Genomic DNA, 18,231 nt, shown 5'->3' on the forward strand with positions numbered 1-18,231 from the left:
GACTAGCACTGAGCATATGTTACCCCCATTTGAGTAACAAAGTGCATTTTGGTTGCAGGTCTCCGGTTGGTTGGCATGACAACATGAGGTTTCCTGGAGACCTCTATGATTGTCACTGATAGCTTTCTGTGAGCACTACGCAGTGGTCGGCACTCGTAGCAAATGAGTAATTCTACTACATAGAGGTGATCTAATCATCGCCTCTATGTAGCAGAGCCGATCAGATTATGACAGCTTCTAGTCTCCCATAGAGACTATTGAAGCATGCCAAAAGTAAAAAAAGTTTTAAAAATACAAAAATTAAAAAACTATAAAAGTTCAAATTACTCCTCTTTCGCCCCATTCAAAATAAAACAATAAAAAATTAAAACATACGCATATTTGGTATTGTCTCATTCAGAATCGCCTGATATATCAATGAAAAAAGGATTAACCTGATCGCGAAGAAAAAAGTCAAAACGCCAAATTTATGTTTTTTTGGTCACGGCAACATTGCATTAAAATTCAATAACGGGTGATCAGAAAATCGTATCTGCACCAAAATAGTATCATTAAAATGTCAGCTTGGCGTGCAAAAAATAAGCCCTCACAGAACCCGAGTTCACGAAAAATGGAGATGCTGCGGATATCGGAAAATGGCACAATTTTTTTTAACAAAGTTTGGAATTTTTTTCACTACTTAGATAAAAAAGTACCTAGACATGTTTGGTGTCAATGAACTCATAATGACCTTAAGAATCATTATAGCAGGACAGTTTTAGCATTTAGTGAATCTAGTTAAAAAAAACAAAAAACAAGTGTGGGATTGCACTTTTTAAATTTCACCACACTTGGATTTTTTTCCTACTTTCTAGTACACAACATAGTAAAACCAATGGTGTCGTTCAAAAGTACAGCTCAACCCGCAAAAAAACAAACCCTCACACGGCCGTATTGATGGAAAAGTAAAAAAGTTATGGCTCTGAGAAGATTGGGAGCAAAAACCGAAAATACCTCTGGACATGAAAGGGTTAATTCTGTTGTACTAACAAAGCGTCGTTATGGCCACTCCAAATATTGATACAATCTAGATTTCTCTTTTACGCTTTCACTGTTTTTAATTGATAAAAATAAACTGTTAATTAGTGATGAGTGAGTATACTCGTTGCTCGGGTTCTTCTGAGCATGCTCAGGTGACCTCCGAGTATTTTGGCGTGCTCGGAGACTTAGTTTCTGTCAACGCAGCTGCATAATTTGCAGCTGCTGGACAGGCTGGAGCCTGCTGGAGCAGTTATTCCTGAGGCTAAGTCCAGGATTCGATATACTGAGCATGCTCGTGAGGTAGCGACCTCTTATTGGTAGTCGGCCATCAGCTGCTCAGGTCCTGAGCCAGCTCCGGATTGGTCCGCGATTAAGGTCCTGTCTGATTGGCACAGTCTATAAAAGGATCTTGGGTGTACTAGTCAGTGCACTAAGATCATGCATATTTGCTGTGCGTGTTGGTGAGTCAGTTACCACTCTGTATGCACGTGTGCTGCTAATAGCACTATGAGTGTGTTTCTTGACAAGCAGTGTAGGGTGGGAACTCCTGCTTGGATCTTAGTGTCTGCACCAGGCATCGTCAGGCACAGACTCAAAAGCCACCTTGTGTCAAAGCAGGTTCAATCACCAGCGTGAGTTATTGGGATCCCACTAGTGTTCCTTTCACTATGCTCCTGTGACATCTAACAGGGCATAGCTCAGAGTGCTCTCTGTTTTTGTACTGCACTGTTGAGTAACAGAATCAGGCACATTGCACGCTGTTCACACCGAGTGACGTTTAACTTGTTGGTTTACGCTGCTTGCTAGCAGCTAGGCTCTGCCATTGTCCTCTAGCTGCAGTTTTTCCATCACCACATGGTGGACCCCGGGTTACGATTGCACCTTCTCATAATTTACATTTGGTGCGATATGCATTTTATCAGATAGTGCACTGAAAAATGAGAAAAAGTTCCAAATGGGGAACAGTTGTGAAAAAAGCGCAATTCTGACAATGTTTTTTAGGAATTGTTTTTATGGTGTACATTGTACGGTAAGAATGATCTTGAAATTTGCATCTTCTTATCAGTACATCCAGTTTTTGTATTATTTTATTGGTGAAAAAATATTAGAAGGTTGAAAAAACATTTTTTGGGGGTGGTTTCACCTTTTTATGAAACCAGTAACATTTTCATTTTTAGGTCAATGGAGCTGCGTGATGGCTTATTTTTTGCAGGGTAAGGTTATGTTCATTGATATCATTTTTTGGGAAACATATGATGCTTTGGTTGCTTGTTACAGCATTTTTGTGTAATTGCAACAACACAAAAGGTATATTTTCACAGTCTTGATTTTCTTTTCATTTTTTTATTTATTTTCAAATTTTGATAGATCAGACTTTTCTGAATGCAGCAACACCACATATGTATATTTTATTATCCATTTTTAAATGGAGGAAATTGGAAGTGATTTAAACTTTTGTGATTATTTTTTTTTTACTTTTTACTGGTATTGTTTGTTCCCTAAGGGAAATTGAAGGTTCGTTTGTCTGATCACCACTTGCACTATATAGCAATGCCTAAAGCATTGCTGTATTTAGCAGATATTATGGTTTCCTCTGAAGCCCGGCCAGATGATGAACATTGAGATCTTCAACAGACACCTGTTTGTCAGAGCAACACATCAGTAACCTGCAATCACTCTGATGGGTGTTTAGAATGACGTGCTCCAATGCGGCGTACTGTTAATGACATTGTCAGAGTTTGGCTGTGGAGTTTAACAGTTTAACAATCATGGGCATTGCTTGATTGCTAGAGGCAGGAAATGGCTGTAAAGCACAGCCGGCAAGTCTGCTCCATACACTCGCTTCTGACTTACGCTATACATATATGGTACATGTCGAGAAGGGGTTAATTTTGTTTTTACATAACTTAATTCCTTATATTAACGCATTAGCAAAAACTATGAAATATTTGCTAAGGTACCTTTTCTGCACCAGAAGGAGTTGATCTGCTGAGAAACTTTAACAATATTTAATATACAAAATAAGCTTTTTATTAATTAATCACAAATACTCCTTAAAAATTAAGCTGGATAATAGCAGGAACAGATCTTATTGAAGTGTTGAGTTTCTCCACTTTTCATCTGCCTGGCTTGTGTTGAAACGTGAAATAATGATTCATTTAAAGCAAAGAAATTGTGTAACGATGGTTGCTCCTGTGTCTAAGTAAATAGCAAATATTTTAATTTTCATAAGCAAATATGGCATAAAACTGTAAAGAAGGAAATATTTTGTACTAAATGCATACTTTTTGAAAATTAGGCTTTATTAATGATTTATATTTTCCCAGTTCAAACTACATCACCCATATAAATAGTTTATACTTTCCAAACAAGTCTTTAACTTGAAAATCTATGTGGTTTGAACATTCATCATTTTGTGTTGAGCTGACTGGTTAACTTCTCAATTTATCTATTCATGACCCCTATGACTGTCATTTTGGTCTTTGTGTGAAGCACAGGAACAGGCTGAGCTTAAAGCCCCCGTTACACACTGCGATATCGCTAGCAATATCGCTGTAAAGTCACCGATTTTGTGATGTTGCAGCGATATTGCTAGTGATATCGCTGCATGTGATACTTACCTCTGACCGGCTCCCCCGCTGGTTATCGCTGGTCGCGCGAGAAGCTCCTGGATCATTCCTCGTCGGGCGCTTCCTGCGGCGCTTCCTGCTGTGACGATGAGCGACGCGTGGATGCGGGCGGGAGGACGCAGGATCGCCTGGTGTGACAGGTAAGTAGCGATCCCCGTCCCCTGCGATGTCGTTAGTGAAATCTGCCTGTGTGGCAGCTCACTAGCGACCACCTAGCGATGCACCAGCGATCCTGACCGCGTCATATCGCTGGTCGGGATCGCTGGTGAGTCACTAGGTGTAACGGTACCCTTATAGGAGAAACTTGATTCCACTATATACTGCAATGCTGTGGTACCAAATGATTGCAGGTTTAAGCCCCATGCTGTGTCCAAAGATTAGTGCTCTATCAAAATATAAAAATACATGTGATGTCCGTTATAAATATTCTTTATATGCTGATCAGTATGCACAGCACAAAAACAGTATATACATACAGGATGTTATATTCTTGCATATGTATATTCGTTTATATTTTTTTACTGTTAGTTCTCTCCTAACACAAAAACATGATTTCTGTATTCCTGTTACAGAACATTTCAAGATTTGGCCAAACAAATGGATTTATCTTATGGGACAGTAAAAGATTCAGCAGTATATGAATATTTTAAAGCAAAAGGAACTAACACTCTGGAACAGGATAGCACATTTGCAGAACTCTGGAGAACTATTAGCAAAAACAATGGAGCTGAAAATTGTGTATCCAGTCCAGCGGAAGGTATTAGGAAGGTAAGAAAGATATTTTCATTCATTATTGGAAATGACTTTGAGATAGTCAAAAAGGTAGCATTTATGCCTCCTATATATCTTTATTATGCATGGCTATCAATAAAGCAAATGTTTGACACATTTAAAGTGGTAAAACAAAGTTTTTTATTAAAGAAGTTAACAAATTGTTCTGATATATATGATGGAAATAAAAAGGAAGAATGAAATTGTAAGTCGTAAATGGAAGTCATTATATTAACAATTTAAAAGTTTCAATTATAAGGATGTTTCCATGTAGAGAAATAATGTTTTATCTGCTGCAGTCCACAGAAAATGCATAACAGTAATCTGCTCTGACTTAGCATTTTTCCTGCATTTTTTGCTTCATTCTGCTATTTTTTAATGCTCTTCTGGTGCCATTTTGTTGCAGCATTTTTAATGTATTTTTGTGCAAATAGTCTCTTCATATCAGAAGAGGACTTGAACTCCAGTCATACCTCTTGGATGTAGCAATTCTAAAATTCAATGCCGATTTAGTGTAAGAAGTCAAGCCAGACACTACATTTAAAGACATGTTTCATGTTGTTTGCCCCTCATCAGTGCAAAGCAAGAGGTCTGACTTGGCTAGGTGAGAAGCCTCTTACTTGTGAAATTAGGGGGAATGTGTCAAGCTGATCTTGACTTTTAGAGCTGCTATATTTAATAGCTGACTCTAGAGTTCCAGTTTTCTTCCACTTTGAAAAGGCTATTTCATATTTGAATTCCCAGAGGAGCATTTATTTGCCTGTAAGTTTCTGTATTCCTGCTTAGCACTCTTAATAGGGAGAAATGAGCCCCCAAAGATGACTTCTATTTCGAAGAAACACTGGGATTCTGCACTTAAAAACACTGCTTGGCTTTTCACATGCAATTTTTAAGGCTCTGCATAGAAGCCTGTAAGAAAAAAAACGCACCAAGAAAAAATTTTCATGAAATTTCATCCACTCAACATGATAATGCTCAATTTCAATATAATAATTTCATGGGAATCAAATTTCTGAGCCAACAATACCCCTGTTACAGGAATAGTTAGGGTCCCAGCTCCATGGGCAATTTTAGGCCCCTCTCCCTTTCTTCAAATCATCACTTCGTGACAGTTTTCTTCACAGTAAAAGAAGACCAAATGTTCAAAGTTGCATGCATGTTCTTTGCAGGTACTGATGCAAATCCTCAAAAAACAGTGAAATTCCAGGTTGGGAGGTAGTAAAACATGGAAAATGCCAAGGGGTGAATACTTTTGCAAGCCACTATATAATGCACTATATGGAACAAAGTCTATTCTGTTTCAATAATTTTATTGTTATTCATCTTGGTTGTCTAAATTTCACAATATATTCATATACCAGTGAGTCAAAAGAGATCTTGTTTTCTATGAGGCAAGGTACAGATGTATCAGGATATCCAGCAAGGCTGCTGCTATGTGGACGTGGAGTGGCCTCAGTAATTAGAGAAAAGAAAATAGATAATATAGGGACAATCGAATTTGGAGCATTAAATGACCATGTAAGGGGGAATATATTTACAACTATTGTAAAGTTTTTTAAGTATTTTTTTGTAAAGTTTTTAGTTGATTTTTATTATAATGATGAGGGAGAATGGAATTATATTCAATTTTATTCAAAAAGAAAATCAAATAAAATAAGGTAAGTTATCAGCAGATATTACAAATAAAGACAAAAGCTCTAAAATAACATATAATCAGGGTGTATTATTCTATAGCTAAATGAAAAATAGAAAAAACATGTTAGACACAAAAAGATAAACCCATTTATAGCTACAAAGAGTTACTACTGACATTAAATTAGTAAAGGAATTACAAGAAAACAGTACAAATACAGAGAAATGATAGTGTAGGTAAGTATGCAGAGAGGTATACAGAGTAATTGGGGTAAAATGAGATTGTTTAAGGTCAGATTTTATGTAACCGAGAACAGGTTATATAAGATGCTAAGGGGACCAGGGAGGCATAAATTGTGTACACAGCGGGGTCTTTCAATCAAAGATTATTTTTCCATTTGGAAATGTTTGCAAATGTTTCCTCCTTTTTTGAGGAAGCTTCAGCACCCACCATCATTTTCTCCACCATTGGCGGATTACTCCATCAGACTAATATCATTGAACAAATATTGAATTTAATTTGATGGTGAATAAAAAAGATTTTTTTTATCATGTGCTATAAATTACAGTGTTAATGTGAGCTTTGAATGTGATTTGAGACCATAATGATGTGCCTTGTTTGCTTGTAGTTATATTGAAGTCCTTGGTGTGTCATAGACCTATTTGCTGTAAGAGAGAGAGAAATAAAGAACAGGCTTTGTAGTCGAAATAAGTGCCAACTAGAGGGTGTTTCCTAATTCCTATTTAAAGACGTGATAAGATAAAACTGAAGGAAATAGAGAGTATGGGCAGATTAATGGACTTTTTTAAATATAAAGTATTTCCTTCAATTAATAAAGAGGTTGGTTATGAAAGGCGCCAGTAGGCACAGGTGACATTGCTTTTTAAATAAATAAGCATCTTTTATTTAGAATGTAATATTCCCGAAGCTTTCATTTTGTTCTGATGGAATTATTACAATTATCTTGTCTAGATATGTCTATAGATAAAAGGCTGCCGTTTGCTAAACATAGACTCTAATAGAACATCCTGACATAAGAACGAGCTTTCCGGCAGAACATTTCAAGGTTGGATTTTTAAAAATGCTGAGAAAATTATTCGACTTAAAAGCTAAAGATTATCAGTCATAATGATGCTTGTAATGTTAGGGCAGGCCGCTTCAAAATGCATGTGGGTGACTTCTTTAGAAAGCAAGACAAGGAGTGACATATTCCATTCATCTTCTTCCTTAAATGCAGGCGTTCATTCCATTATTCAGGATAAGCAGATGGTTACTAGTCACAGTACAAATATTGGTCTTATTAGAACTTTCAATAAGACAATTTGTTATAATGTTCTTTCTAAATATATTTGGATGAAAATCAGGGTAAAGCAAACATGAAACTTATCATTTTATCTTTTATTGGCAGCAGGTTTATGATATTAGCATAGATATTTTGTCTTGATTTTTTCTGCAGGCATTTATATCAGTTATTCCCAATATAATTAGCTGAGAATATCTAAGTTTTAATATCTACTGAGGGGATATTGATGTAAAAAATACAGAGGAAAAGTGAAGTTGCACTGATAGATTTATCAGTCTAGCCTATGTAATAGCTTCATCAAATGGCAACAAAGCCTAAATATTTAATACAAGTTTATAAAAAAGCATTATTTAAAGTAACTCATAAGTACAAAAATGCTTAAAGGGAGCCTGTCACCCCCCCTTCAGCAGCACTAAGGCTGCATTCTGTGAAGTTGGCTCTTATGTTTATTATCCGGCAGAGGGAGATGGGGACAGGGCCAGAGATCCTCACTGCGCAGGTGCCAGATTCCCAGCCCCGCAGTGTGAATACTTCATAACACACTCCGGGGCAGGATCTGCGGCCTGTGCTACACGCAGGCACAATATCCTTACATCACCTGATGTAAGGTCCCGGGCAGCACGCACGGTGCATGCCCGAGAATTGATTGCAGAGCACAGGTGTCGGTGATGTCACAAGAAAGAGAGGAAGTGGCGCACGGAGCCCAGAGAGGGGATGATGGATGGCTGTGAGGCGGTTGAGTCAGGGGGAGAAAATACACCTCCCTGAATCAATAGCGGTATGGCGGGAAATTTATAAAAGTAATTATTTCAGCGTTCATAGAGTTAATAAACATAAGAGCCCCGTCACAGAATGCAGCCTTTGTGTTGCTGAAGGTGGCTTTTTTACTTTAACCCCTTCACCCCCAAGGGTGGTTTGCACGTTCATGACCGGGCCAATTTTTACAATTCTGACCACTGTACATTTATGAGGTCATAACTCTGGAACGCTTCCATGGATCCCGGTGATTCTGACATTGTTTTCTCGTGACATATTGTACTTCATGTTAGTGGTAAAATTTCATTCAAATAACTTGCGTTTATTTGTGAGAAAAACGGAAATTTGGCGAAAATTTTGAAAATTTTGCAATTTTCCAACTTTGAATTTTTATGCCCTTAAATCACAGAAATACGGCACACAAAAAACTTGATAACTAACATTTCCCACATGTTTACTTTACATCAGCACAATTTTGGAACCAAAATTTTTTTTTGTTAGAAAGTTATAAGGGTTAAAATTTGACCAGCGATTTCTCATTTTTACAACACCATTTTATTTTTAGGACCACATCACATTTGAGGTCACTTTGAGGGGTCTATATGATAGAAAATACCCAAAAGTGACACCATTCTAAAAACTGCACCCCTTAAGGTGCTGAAAACCACATTCAAGAAGTTTATTAACCCTTTAGGTGCGTCACAGGAATTTTTTTGAATATTTAAAAAAAAAATGAACATCTAACTTTTTTCACAAAAAAATATTTCAGGTTCAATTTTTTTTATTTTACCAAGGGTAACAGGAGAAATTGGACTGCAAAAGTTATTGTGCAATTTGTACTGAGTACGCTGATACCTGATATGTGGGGGGAACGACTGTTTCGGCGCATGGCAGAGCTCAGAATGGAAGGAGCGCCATTTGACTTTTTCAATGCAAAATTGGCTGGAATTCAGATCGGACGCCATGTCACGTTTGGAGAGTCCCTGATGTACCTAAACAGTGGAAACCCCCTACACGTGACCCCATTTTGGAAACTAGACCCCCAAGGAACTTATCTAGATATGTGGTGAGAACTTTGAACCCACAAGGGCTTTACAGAAGTTTATAACATACAGCGGTACAATTAAAAAATCATATTTTTTCCACAAAAATGATCTTTTCACCCCAATTTTTATTTTCCCAAGGGTAACAAGACCCTAAAAATTATTGTGCAATTTGTACTGAGTACGCTGATACCCCACATGTGGGGGTAAACCACTATTTGGGCGCATGGCAGAGCTCGGAAGGGAAGCAGTGCCATTTGACGTTTTTGGCTGGAATTGAGATCGGACACCGTGTCGCGATTGGAAAACCCCTGATGTACCAAAATAGTGGAAACCCCCCACAAATGACACCATTTTGGAAACTAGACCCCCTAAAGAACTTATCTAGATGTGTGGTGAGAACTTTGAACCCCCAAGGGCTTCACAGAAGCTTATAACATACAGCCGTACAATTAAAAAATCATATTTTTTTCCACAAAAATGATCTTTTCACCCTCAATTCTTATTTTTCCAAGGGTAAGAGGACCCTAAAAGTTATTGTGCAATTTGTCCTGAGTATGCTGATACCCCACATTTGGGGGTAAACCACTATTTGGGAGCATGGCAGAGCTCGGAAGGGAAGCAGCGCCATTTGACGTTTTTGGCTGGAATTGAGATCGGACACCGTGTCGCGATTGGAAAACCCCTGATGTACCAAAACAGTGGAAACCCCCCACAAATGACACCATTTTGGAAACTAGACCCCCTAAAGAACTTATCTAGATGTGTGGTGAGAACTTTGAACCCCCAAGGGCTTCACAGAAGTTTATAACATACAGCCGTACAATTAAAAAATCTTATTTTTTCCACAAAAATGATCTTTTCACCCTCAATTCTTATTTTTCCAAGGGTAAGAGGACCCTAAAAGTTATTGTGCAATTTGTCCTGAGTATGCTGATACCCCACATTTGGGGGTAAACCACTATTTGGGAGCATGGCAGAGCTCGGAAGGGAAGCAGCGCCATTTGACGTTTTTGGCTGGAATTGAGATCGGACACCGTGTCGCGATTGGAAAACCCCTGATGTACCAAAACAGTGGAAACCCCCCACAAATGACACCATTTTGGAAACTAGACCCCCTAAAGAACTTATCTAGATGTGTGGTGAGAACTTTGAACCCCCAAGGGCTTCACAGAAGTTTATAACATACAGCCGTACAATTAAAAAATCATATTTTTTCCACAAAAATGATCTTTTCACCCTCAATTCTTATTTTTCCAAGGGTAAGAGGACCCTAAAAGTTATTGTGCAATTTGTCCTGAGTATGCTGATACCCCACATTTGGGGGTAAACCACTATTTGGGCGCATGGCAGAGCTCAGAAGGGAAGCAGCGCCATTTGACGTTTTTGGCTGGAATTGAGATCGGACACCATGTCGCGATAGGAAAACCCCTGATGTACCAAAACAGTGGAAACCCCCCACAAATGACACCATTTTGTAAGCTAGACCCCCCAAGGAACTTATCTAGATGTGTGGTGAGCACTTTGAACCCCCCCAGTGCTTCGCAAGTTTATAACGCCCTGGAGTGACAATAAAAAATTTGTATTTTTTCCACAAACATGATCAATTAGTCCCCAATTTTTTATTTTCCCAAGGGTAACTGGAGAAATTGAACCCCAAAAGTTGTTGTCCAATTTGTCCTGAGTACGCTGACACCCCATATGTGGGAGAAAACTACTATATGTACACACGTCGGGGCTCGGAAGGGAAGTAGTGACGTTTTGGAATGCAGACTTTGAGGGAATGTTCTGCGGGTGTCATGTTGCCTTTGGAGAGCCCCTAATGTACCTAAACAGTGGAAACCCCCCACAAATGACCCCATTTTGGAAACAAGACCCCCTAAGGAACTTATCTAGATGTGTGGTGAGCACTTTGAACCCCAAGGGCTTCACAGAAGTTTATAATGCCCGGGCATGAAAATGAAAAAATCATATTTTTTCTACAAACATGATCAATTAGTCCCCAATTTTTTCATTTTCCCAAGGGCAACAGGAGAAATTGGACCCCAAAAGTTGTTGTTCAATTTGTCCTGAGTATGCTGACACCCCATATGTGGGAGAAAACTACTGTATGAACACACGTCGGGGCTCGGAAGGGAAGCAGTGACATTTTGGAATGCAGACTTTGATGGAATGGTCTGCGGGTGTCATGTGCATTTGTAGAGCCTCTGATGTACCTAAACTATTGAAACTCCCCACAAGTAACCCCATTTTGGACACTAGGCCCCCCATGGAACTTATCTAGATGTGTGGTGAGCACTTTGAACCCCCAAGTGCTTCACAGAAGTTTATAACGCTCGGACGTCAAAATAAAAAAATCATTTTTTTCCACAAAAATGATATTTTTGCCCCCAATTTTTTATTTTCCTAAGGGTAACAGGAGAAATTGGACCCCAAAAATTGTTTTGCAATTTGACCTGAGAAGGCTGATACCCTACATGTGGGGGTAAAACACTGTTTGGGCGCATGGCAGAGCTTGGAAGGGAAGGAGCACCATTTGACTTTTTCAACTCAGAATTGCCTGGAATTGAGATCAGACGCCATGTTGCATTTGGAGAGCCCCTGATGTGCCCAAACAGTGGAAACCCCCAATTCTAACTCCAACCCGAACCCCAACACACCCCTAACCCTAATTTCAGCCCTAACCCTAACCCTAGCCCTAACCCTAACCCTAGCCCTAATGGAAAAATGGAAATAAATACATTTTTTTATTTTATTATTTTTCCCTAACTAAGGGGGTGATAACGGAGGGTTTGATTTACTATTTATGGCGGTTTTTATATTTGGCAGCTGTCGCACGCTAAAAGACGCTTTTTATTGTAAAAATAGTTTTTGCATCACCACATATTGAGAGCTATAATTTTTCCGTATTTTGACCCACCGTGTTATGTGAGGTCTTATTTTTTGCAGGACGAGTTGACGTTTTTATTGGTACCATTTTCGGGCACGTGACATTTTTTGATCGCTTTTTATTCCGATTTTTGGGACACAGAATGAACAAAAACCAGTGTTTCATGAATTTCTTTTGGGGGGTGCGTTTACACCGTTCCGCGTGCGATAAAATTGATAAAGCGGTTTTATTCTTCGGGTCAGTATGGTTACAGTGATACCTCATTTAGGTTGTTTTTTTATGTTTTGTCGGTTTTATGCGATGAAAACTATTTTATATAAAAAATAATTATTTTTGCATCGCTTTATTCTGCGAGCTATAACTTTTTTATTTTTTCGCTGATGATGCTGCATGGCAGCTCGTTTTTGGCAGGACAAGATGACGTTTTCAGCGGTACCATGGATATTTATATGCGTCTTTTTGATCGCGCGTTATTACACTTTTTGTTTGGCAGTGTGATAATAAATCATTATTTTTTGCTTCGTTTTTTATTTTTATTTTTTAAGGGGTTCGCTAAAGGGGTTAACTAATGGGACAGTTTTATAGAGCGGATCGTTGCGGACGCGGCGATACCTAATATGTGTACTTTTATTGTTTTTTTTTTATTTCCAAAAAATGGATTTATTTGGGGGAATATTTTTTTTTTTCTAATTTATTTGGCGATTTTTTTAAATTTATTTTAGCACTTTTTTAATTTTTTTTTTAACTTTATTAAATAGTCCCAGGTGGGACATCACTGTCCTGTGACAGATCGCTGATCTGTCACATCACAGATCACTGTGACAGATTAGCAATCTGTCACAGGCAGTGCAGAAGGCTTCCTCATGCCTGCGCTTTGCAGGCACTGAGGAAGCCAGCTTCCTGCAGGCCCCCGAAGGCCCCCGTCGCCATCTTGGATTCGGGGGCCTGCAGGAAAGGAGCCCCACGCAGCAGCGCTGCACATTGCGCTGCCGTGGGGGGCTCAGGGAAGCACGGAGGGAGCCCCCTCCCTGCCGATGCTTCCCTTTAACCCCCGGTACACCGCAATCATGTTTGATCGCGGTGTGCAAGGGGTTAACGTGTTGGGGGCGGTCCGTGACCGCCCCTGACACATTGTGCTGGGTGTCAGCTGTGATAATCAGCTGACACCCGGCCGCGATCAGCGGCGCTCACCACGTGGGCGCCGCTGATCGCGGTAGATGTACTATCCCATCCATGGGCATAGGGGCCCGGTTCCCATGGACGGGATAGTACGTCTGATGTCAGGAAGGGGTTAATAGGCCCTGGGGGGTAACAGGTTCCCTTTAAACTTATATTACGATATATTTCTGTGAGATAATAACATCACTTTCAATATCGTATGCTGTCTAGGGAGCACAACAACTGCCTATATAGTTATTGCTTATGACACATGTTCTAGTCACCTCTTCCTGATGTAAAACAGAATAGCATGACCTAAGCTGTGTCCTTTAGTGAAGAGTGTGCTCTGCAGCTGAGGTTTTACCACGCCTACTGTGTTACACAATTGGAATTTTCCTATGGTAGTACCAACTGGAGCCAGCAACAATCTCTGCTATTTAACAATTTCAATGCCACTGTCAATCACTGATAGCAGCATTTAAATAAAGTGTGCATTAGCAATACACATACTCACTAACTCCCATTTTTTTCCTCAACATAGTTGCAGGATATGAATAGCCATAGCAGCCTGGGGCCTGCTAAAGGCTGTCATGATTGTTTTGTGAAGACCTAGCCCATGATTAGTCTTCATACTAAAACATTACTTTTGTATACCTGTAATACATTAGTATTGCAGAATATACACTGCTTAATATTTTAATTACAACTCCAAGAAGGAAAATTTATGAAATGTGGAAAGTGCAGCTTTGATTGACATGCTAAATGCGTAAATAAAAAAAATGTAAACACTATTTTCAAAACATTTCAATTTATCCAGTATGGAGTATAAGCAAGAAATAAATTCACATACACTCCATAACATGCTATCAATGAGGTCATTAATGGCTGTCTGAGGAATATTCTGCCATGCTAAATGCACTTGGGCAAAAAACTAAGATAAGTTGCTGGCAGCTCTCTTTGCAATTGCCAGCAAATGACATCCCAGATGTACGCAATGGGAGACAAGTTCGTAGGTGCTGCAGGCTATGGTATCATATTTAAGCTATATATGCTGCTCACAGTAGCATATGCTACTTGCAACTTTGTGTTGCCATGTTGATAAACAGCTCAAAGAACACTTTGGTCATTGCACTGGTTCCTCAACCAAATCAACGTAAGAATGAGCTACTAGTGTCTTTTGAATTAAGACTAGAGGTGTCCAACTACCAACTACCATATATACCACCCCATAATTTCCAGCAGTAGGATTGGTATAAGCTTCCCTCATGAAGGTCTCTTTATATCATTATGTCATTGTCCATGTTATCTTCAGACAAATCTTGGCCTATCATTGTGTCCAAGACATAAGCCATGCTAATTGCTGGTAATTGAGGTAAATGTCCATTCCATCCTCCATTGCCGTCTTGCCATCTTAATAGCCTTTTAAAGTGGTGGTGTGAGGTCAATCTATCAACTTCAGCTGGACATCTGGCTTGAACACATCTGGGATGTCATTGATCAGCATTTCTAAAGTGGGCTACCACCAATGGACCTTGATGATTTGTGTGCCTAAGTGCATTTGTGGTACAACATTTCTCAGATAACGATTAGAAACCTCATTGTTAGCATGACAAGACATATAAGACGATATATTACATAATATTGGATAAATCTAAACATGTTGAATATTTTGTTTCCATTTTTTCATCATTTGCATATCAGTAACAAGGTGTAGATGTGTAGGTGTGAGTGTAGAACAAGAAAATGGAGATGTGAAGATCTGAAGTTGTGGGTTGTAATAATCACCTAGGCAGGTTATCTATGCAACTGTTTTTTATTCCTTACATCCATGGGTTTATAACAGCTCTAGGTAGATGGCCAAAATACATTGCCCCCAGTCTACAAGATCACCTACCTGTGGCGGGTGGACCTACTGCCCCATTCCAGGTGATACTCACTATTTCCCAACTTTTGGTTGGCCCACAGATTTCATATCTCATGCCAGTATAGTCTGTAATCACAGTCCATGCTCCTCCAGATGATAGGTAACACAACTGAAGCCCATGTATTGAGCAGCAACATTCTTTAAGACAGATCCTGAAATTCGGATGACAGATCCCTTAACAGTTTCACATGTGTCCAGCCCAGCCGGCAACCGCTCTACAAACTTCATTTGCCATCCATCCAAGGTTCTCCAGGACCTCATCCTAGATCCTCTTCCTTAGACATTCCTCTCACCAATGCCCTGACTAAACATGTGGCTTTTTCCCCCCTACCTGGGATAAGTCCCCTGAATGGGCAGAAGTGTTCACACACTCCTCATTAAACAATTGCTTTTAGCTGAAAGAACGAAGAATATTGCAGATGCCATGACCTGGGATTGCATGTGAGACGCCCTCTGGTGATGATTTCCCTTGGTCTACCATCCCCATCCACACAAAGAGCCTAGTGAATGGGAGAAAAATGACTTGAAGCACCTGAGATACTGAATAGATTAATAGAATGATTGCTTTACATTAACCTTTAGCAATCTCCTGTGTGGCCTAAGGTATACATAAGATCCAACCAGCACTTCCTTTGCTTGATGTCTTTGAATGGAAACAACTATTCCTGAAGCTGAACTGACAAGCAAGCAAATCTCTAATAAAAAAAACACCATTAATATTGATGTAGCAAGTGCTCTGTGCTGGAAAAAGTCTTTAGTAAGTGGACAGTTCCTCATAGGAGATAATAGTATCTGTAAAGATTCGAGTTCAAAAGGTGTTTCAAATTTATCAGTGATATTCAATTTACACTGAATTTTTTTTTTTGTAAAATATGAAAGAATGCCATTGAGAATAAATTCGCTTATCTGATCATACGATCACATATCCTTCTTTTCAAAAGTGATTAAAAATGAAATACAAAATAAAAAAATGCAAAAAAGTTGCACATTGAAATTATGCGTTGCTTTCCTCTTAAAAATAAGCAACATATTCTTCCATAAAAGTTGTGTATAAAAATATAAAATAAAATAAATATATACAATGAATGAGATGCATATATAAAATATAAAAATGGAAGAATTGGCTTTTTTTGCTGCCATACCTTTATGAATATATGCATTAATAAGCAATTAACCCATTTCTGACATCTGACATACTATCCCGTCCACGGTACCCGTGTCTCTATGACCGGGGATGGGATAGTACATCACCACGATCAGCTGCGCCCCTGGGGGGAGCGCCGCTGATCACGGCCGGGAGTCAGCTGATTATCACAGCTGACACCTGGCACTATGTGTCAGGGGTGGTCATGGACTGCCCCGGCATATTAACCCCTGGCACACTGTGATCAAACATGATCGCAGTGTACCAGGGATTAGAGAAGCATCAGCAGGGAGAGGGCTCCCTCCATGCTTCCCTGAGACCCTCAGCACAGCGCGATGTGCTGCGCTGCATGGAGGGTCTCCTTCCCTGCAGGCTCCCGGATCCAAGATGGCCACGGGGGCCTTCAGGGGCCTGCAGGGAGGCAGCTTCCTCAGTGCCTGCTGAGAGCAGGCACGAGGAAGCCTGCTGCACCACCTATCAGATCGCTGATCTGACACAGCGCTGTGTGAAGTGTCAGATCAGCGATCTGACACCAGACAGTGATGTCCCGCCTGGGACAAAGTAATAAAGTAAAAGAAAGTGTAAAAATAATTTATAAAAAATCACTAAATAAATTAAAAAAAATAATAATAAAACCTAATAAGTTCAATTTTTGGAAATAAAAAAAAATAAAAGTACACATATTTAGTATTGCCGTGTCCATAACAACCTGCCCTATAAACTGTCCCACTAGTTAACCCCTTTAGTGAACCCCTTAAAATATAAAAATAAAAAACAAAGCAAAAAATAATGCTTCATCATCATCATACCGCCGAACAAAAAGTGCAATAACGAGCAATCAAAAATACGGATATAAATATCCATAGTACCTTTGAAAATGTCATCTTGTCCCACAAAAAACGAGCCACCACACAGTGTCATCAGCAAAAAAATAAAAAAGTTATAGCTTGCAGAATAAAGCGATGCAAAAATAATTATTTTTTATATAAAATTGTTTTCATTGCATAAAAGCGCCAAAACATAAAAAAAGACATAAATGAGATATCACTGTAATTATACTGACCAGAAGAATAAAACCTCTTTATCAATTTTACCACACACGGAACGGTGTAAATGCCCCCCAAAAGAAATTCATGACATGCTGGTTTTTGTTCATTCTGCGTCCCAAAAATCGGAATAAAAAGCTATCACAAAATGTCATGTCCCGGAAGATGGTACCAATAAAAACGTCAACTCATCCCACAAAAAATAAGACCTCACATGACTTGATGGGTCAAAATACAGAAAAATTACAGTTCTGAAATTATGGTGATGCTAAAACTATTTTTACAATAAAAGGCGTCTTTTAGCGTGTGACAACTGCCAAACATAAAAACCCGCCATAAATAGTAAATCAAACCCCCCCTTTATCACCCCCATAGTTAGGTAAAAATAATAAAATTAAAAAAAGTGTTTATTTCCATTTTCCCATTAGGGTTAGGGCAAGGGTTAGGGCTAGGGTTAGGGTTAAGGCTAGGGTTAGGGCTAGGGTTATGGCTGAGAATATGGTTAGGGGTGTGTTGGAGTTAGGGTTGGAGTTAGAATTGGGGGGTTTCCACTGTTTAGGCAAATCAGGTGCTTTCCAAATGCAACATGGCATCTGATCTCAATTCCAGCCAATTCTGCGTTGAAAAAGTCAAACGGTGCTCCTTCCTTTCCAAGCTCTGCCATGCACCCAAACAGTAGTTTACCCCCATATATGGGGTATCAGCCTACTCAGGACCTATCGTACAACAACTTTTGGGGTCCAATTTCAACTGTTACCCTTTGGAAAATAAAAAATTGAGGGCAAAAATACCATTTTTGTGGAAAAAAATGATTTTTTTATTTTTTATGGCTTTACGTCATAAACTTCTGTGAAACATTTGGGGGTTCAAAGTGCTCACCACACAGCTAAATAAGATCCTTGGGGGGTCTAGT

At 39.2% G+C, this 18,231-nt stretch overlaps 1 protein-coding gene across 4 annotated transcripts in view; it reads left to right on the forward strand.

The window, feature by feature from the left end:
• Positions 1 to 18,231, forward strand: part of GRID1 (glutamate ionotropic receptor delta type subunit 1) — a 1,795,826-nt gene that overhangs the window by 1,675,951 nt on the left and 101,644 nt on the right. For all 4 annotated transcript variants that reach the window (XM_073574878.1, XM_073574877.1, XM_073574874.1 and 1 more), the window contains exon 13: positions 4,223 to 4,418. In XM_073574878.1, the coding sequence (XP_073430979.1) occupies positions 4,223 to 4,418 (196 nt within the window). The remainder of the gene's footprint in view (positions 1 to 4,222; positions 4,419 to 18,231) is intronic.

This window comes from Dendrobates tinctorius, unplaced genomic scaffold (genome assembly GCF_039654945.1).
Source record: "Dendrobates tinctorius isolate UK_male_01 unplaced genomic scaffold, ASM3965494v1 ptg000040l, whole genome shotgun sequence".
NCBI lineage: Eukaryota > Metazoa > Chordata > Amphibia > Anura > Dendrobatidae > Dendrobates > Dendrobates tinctorius.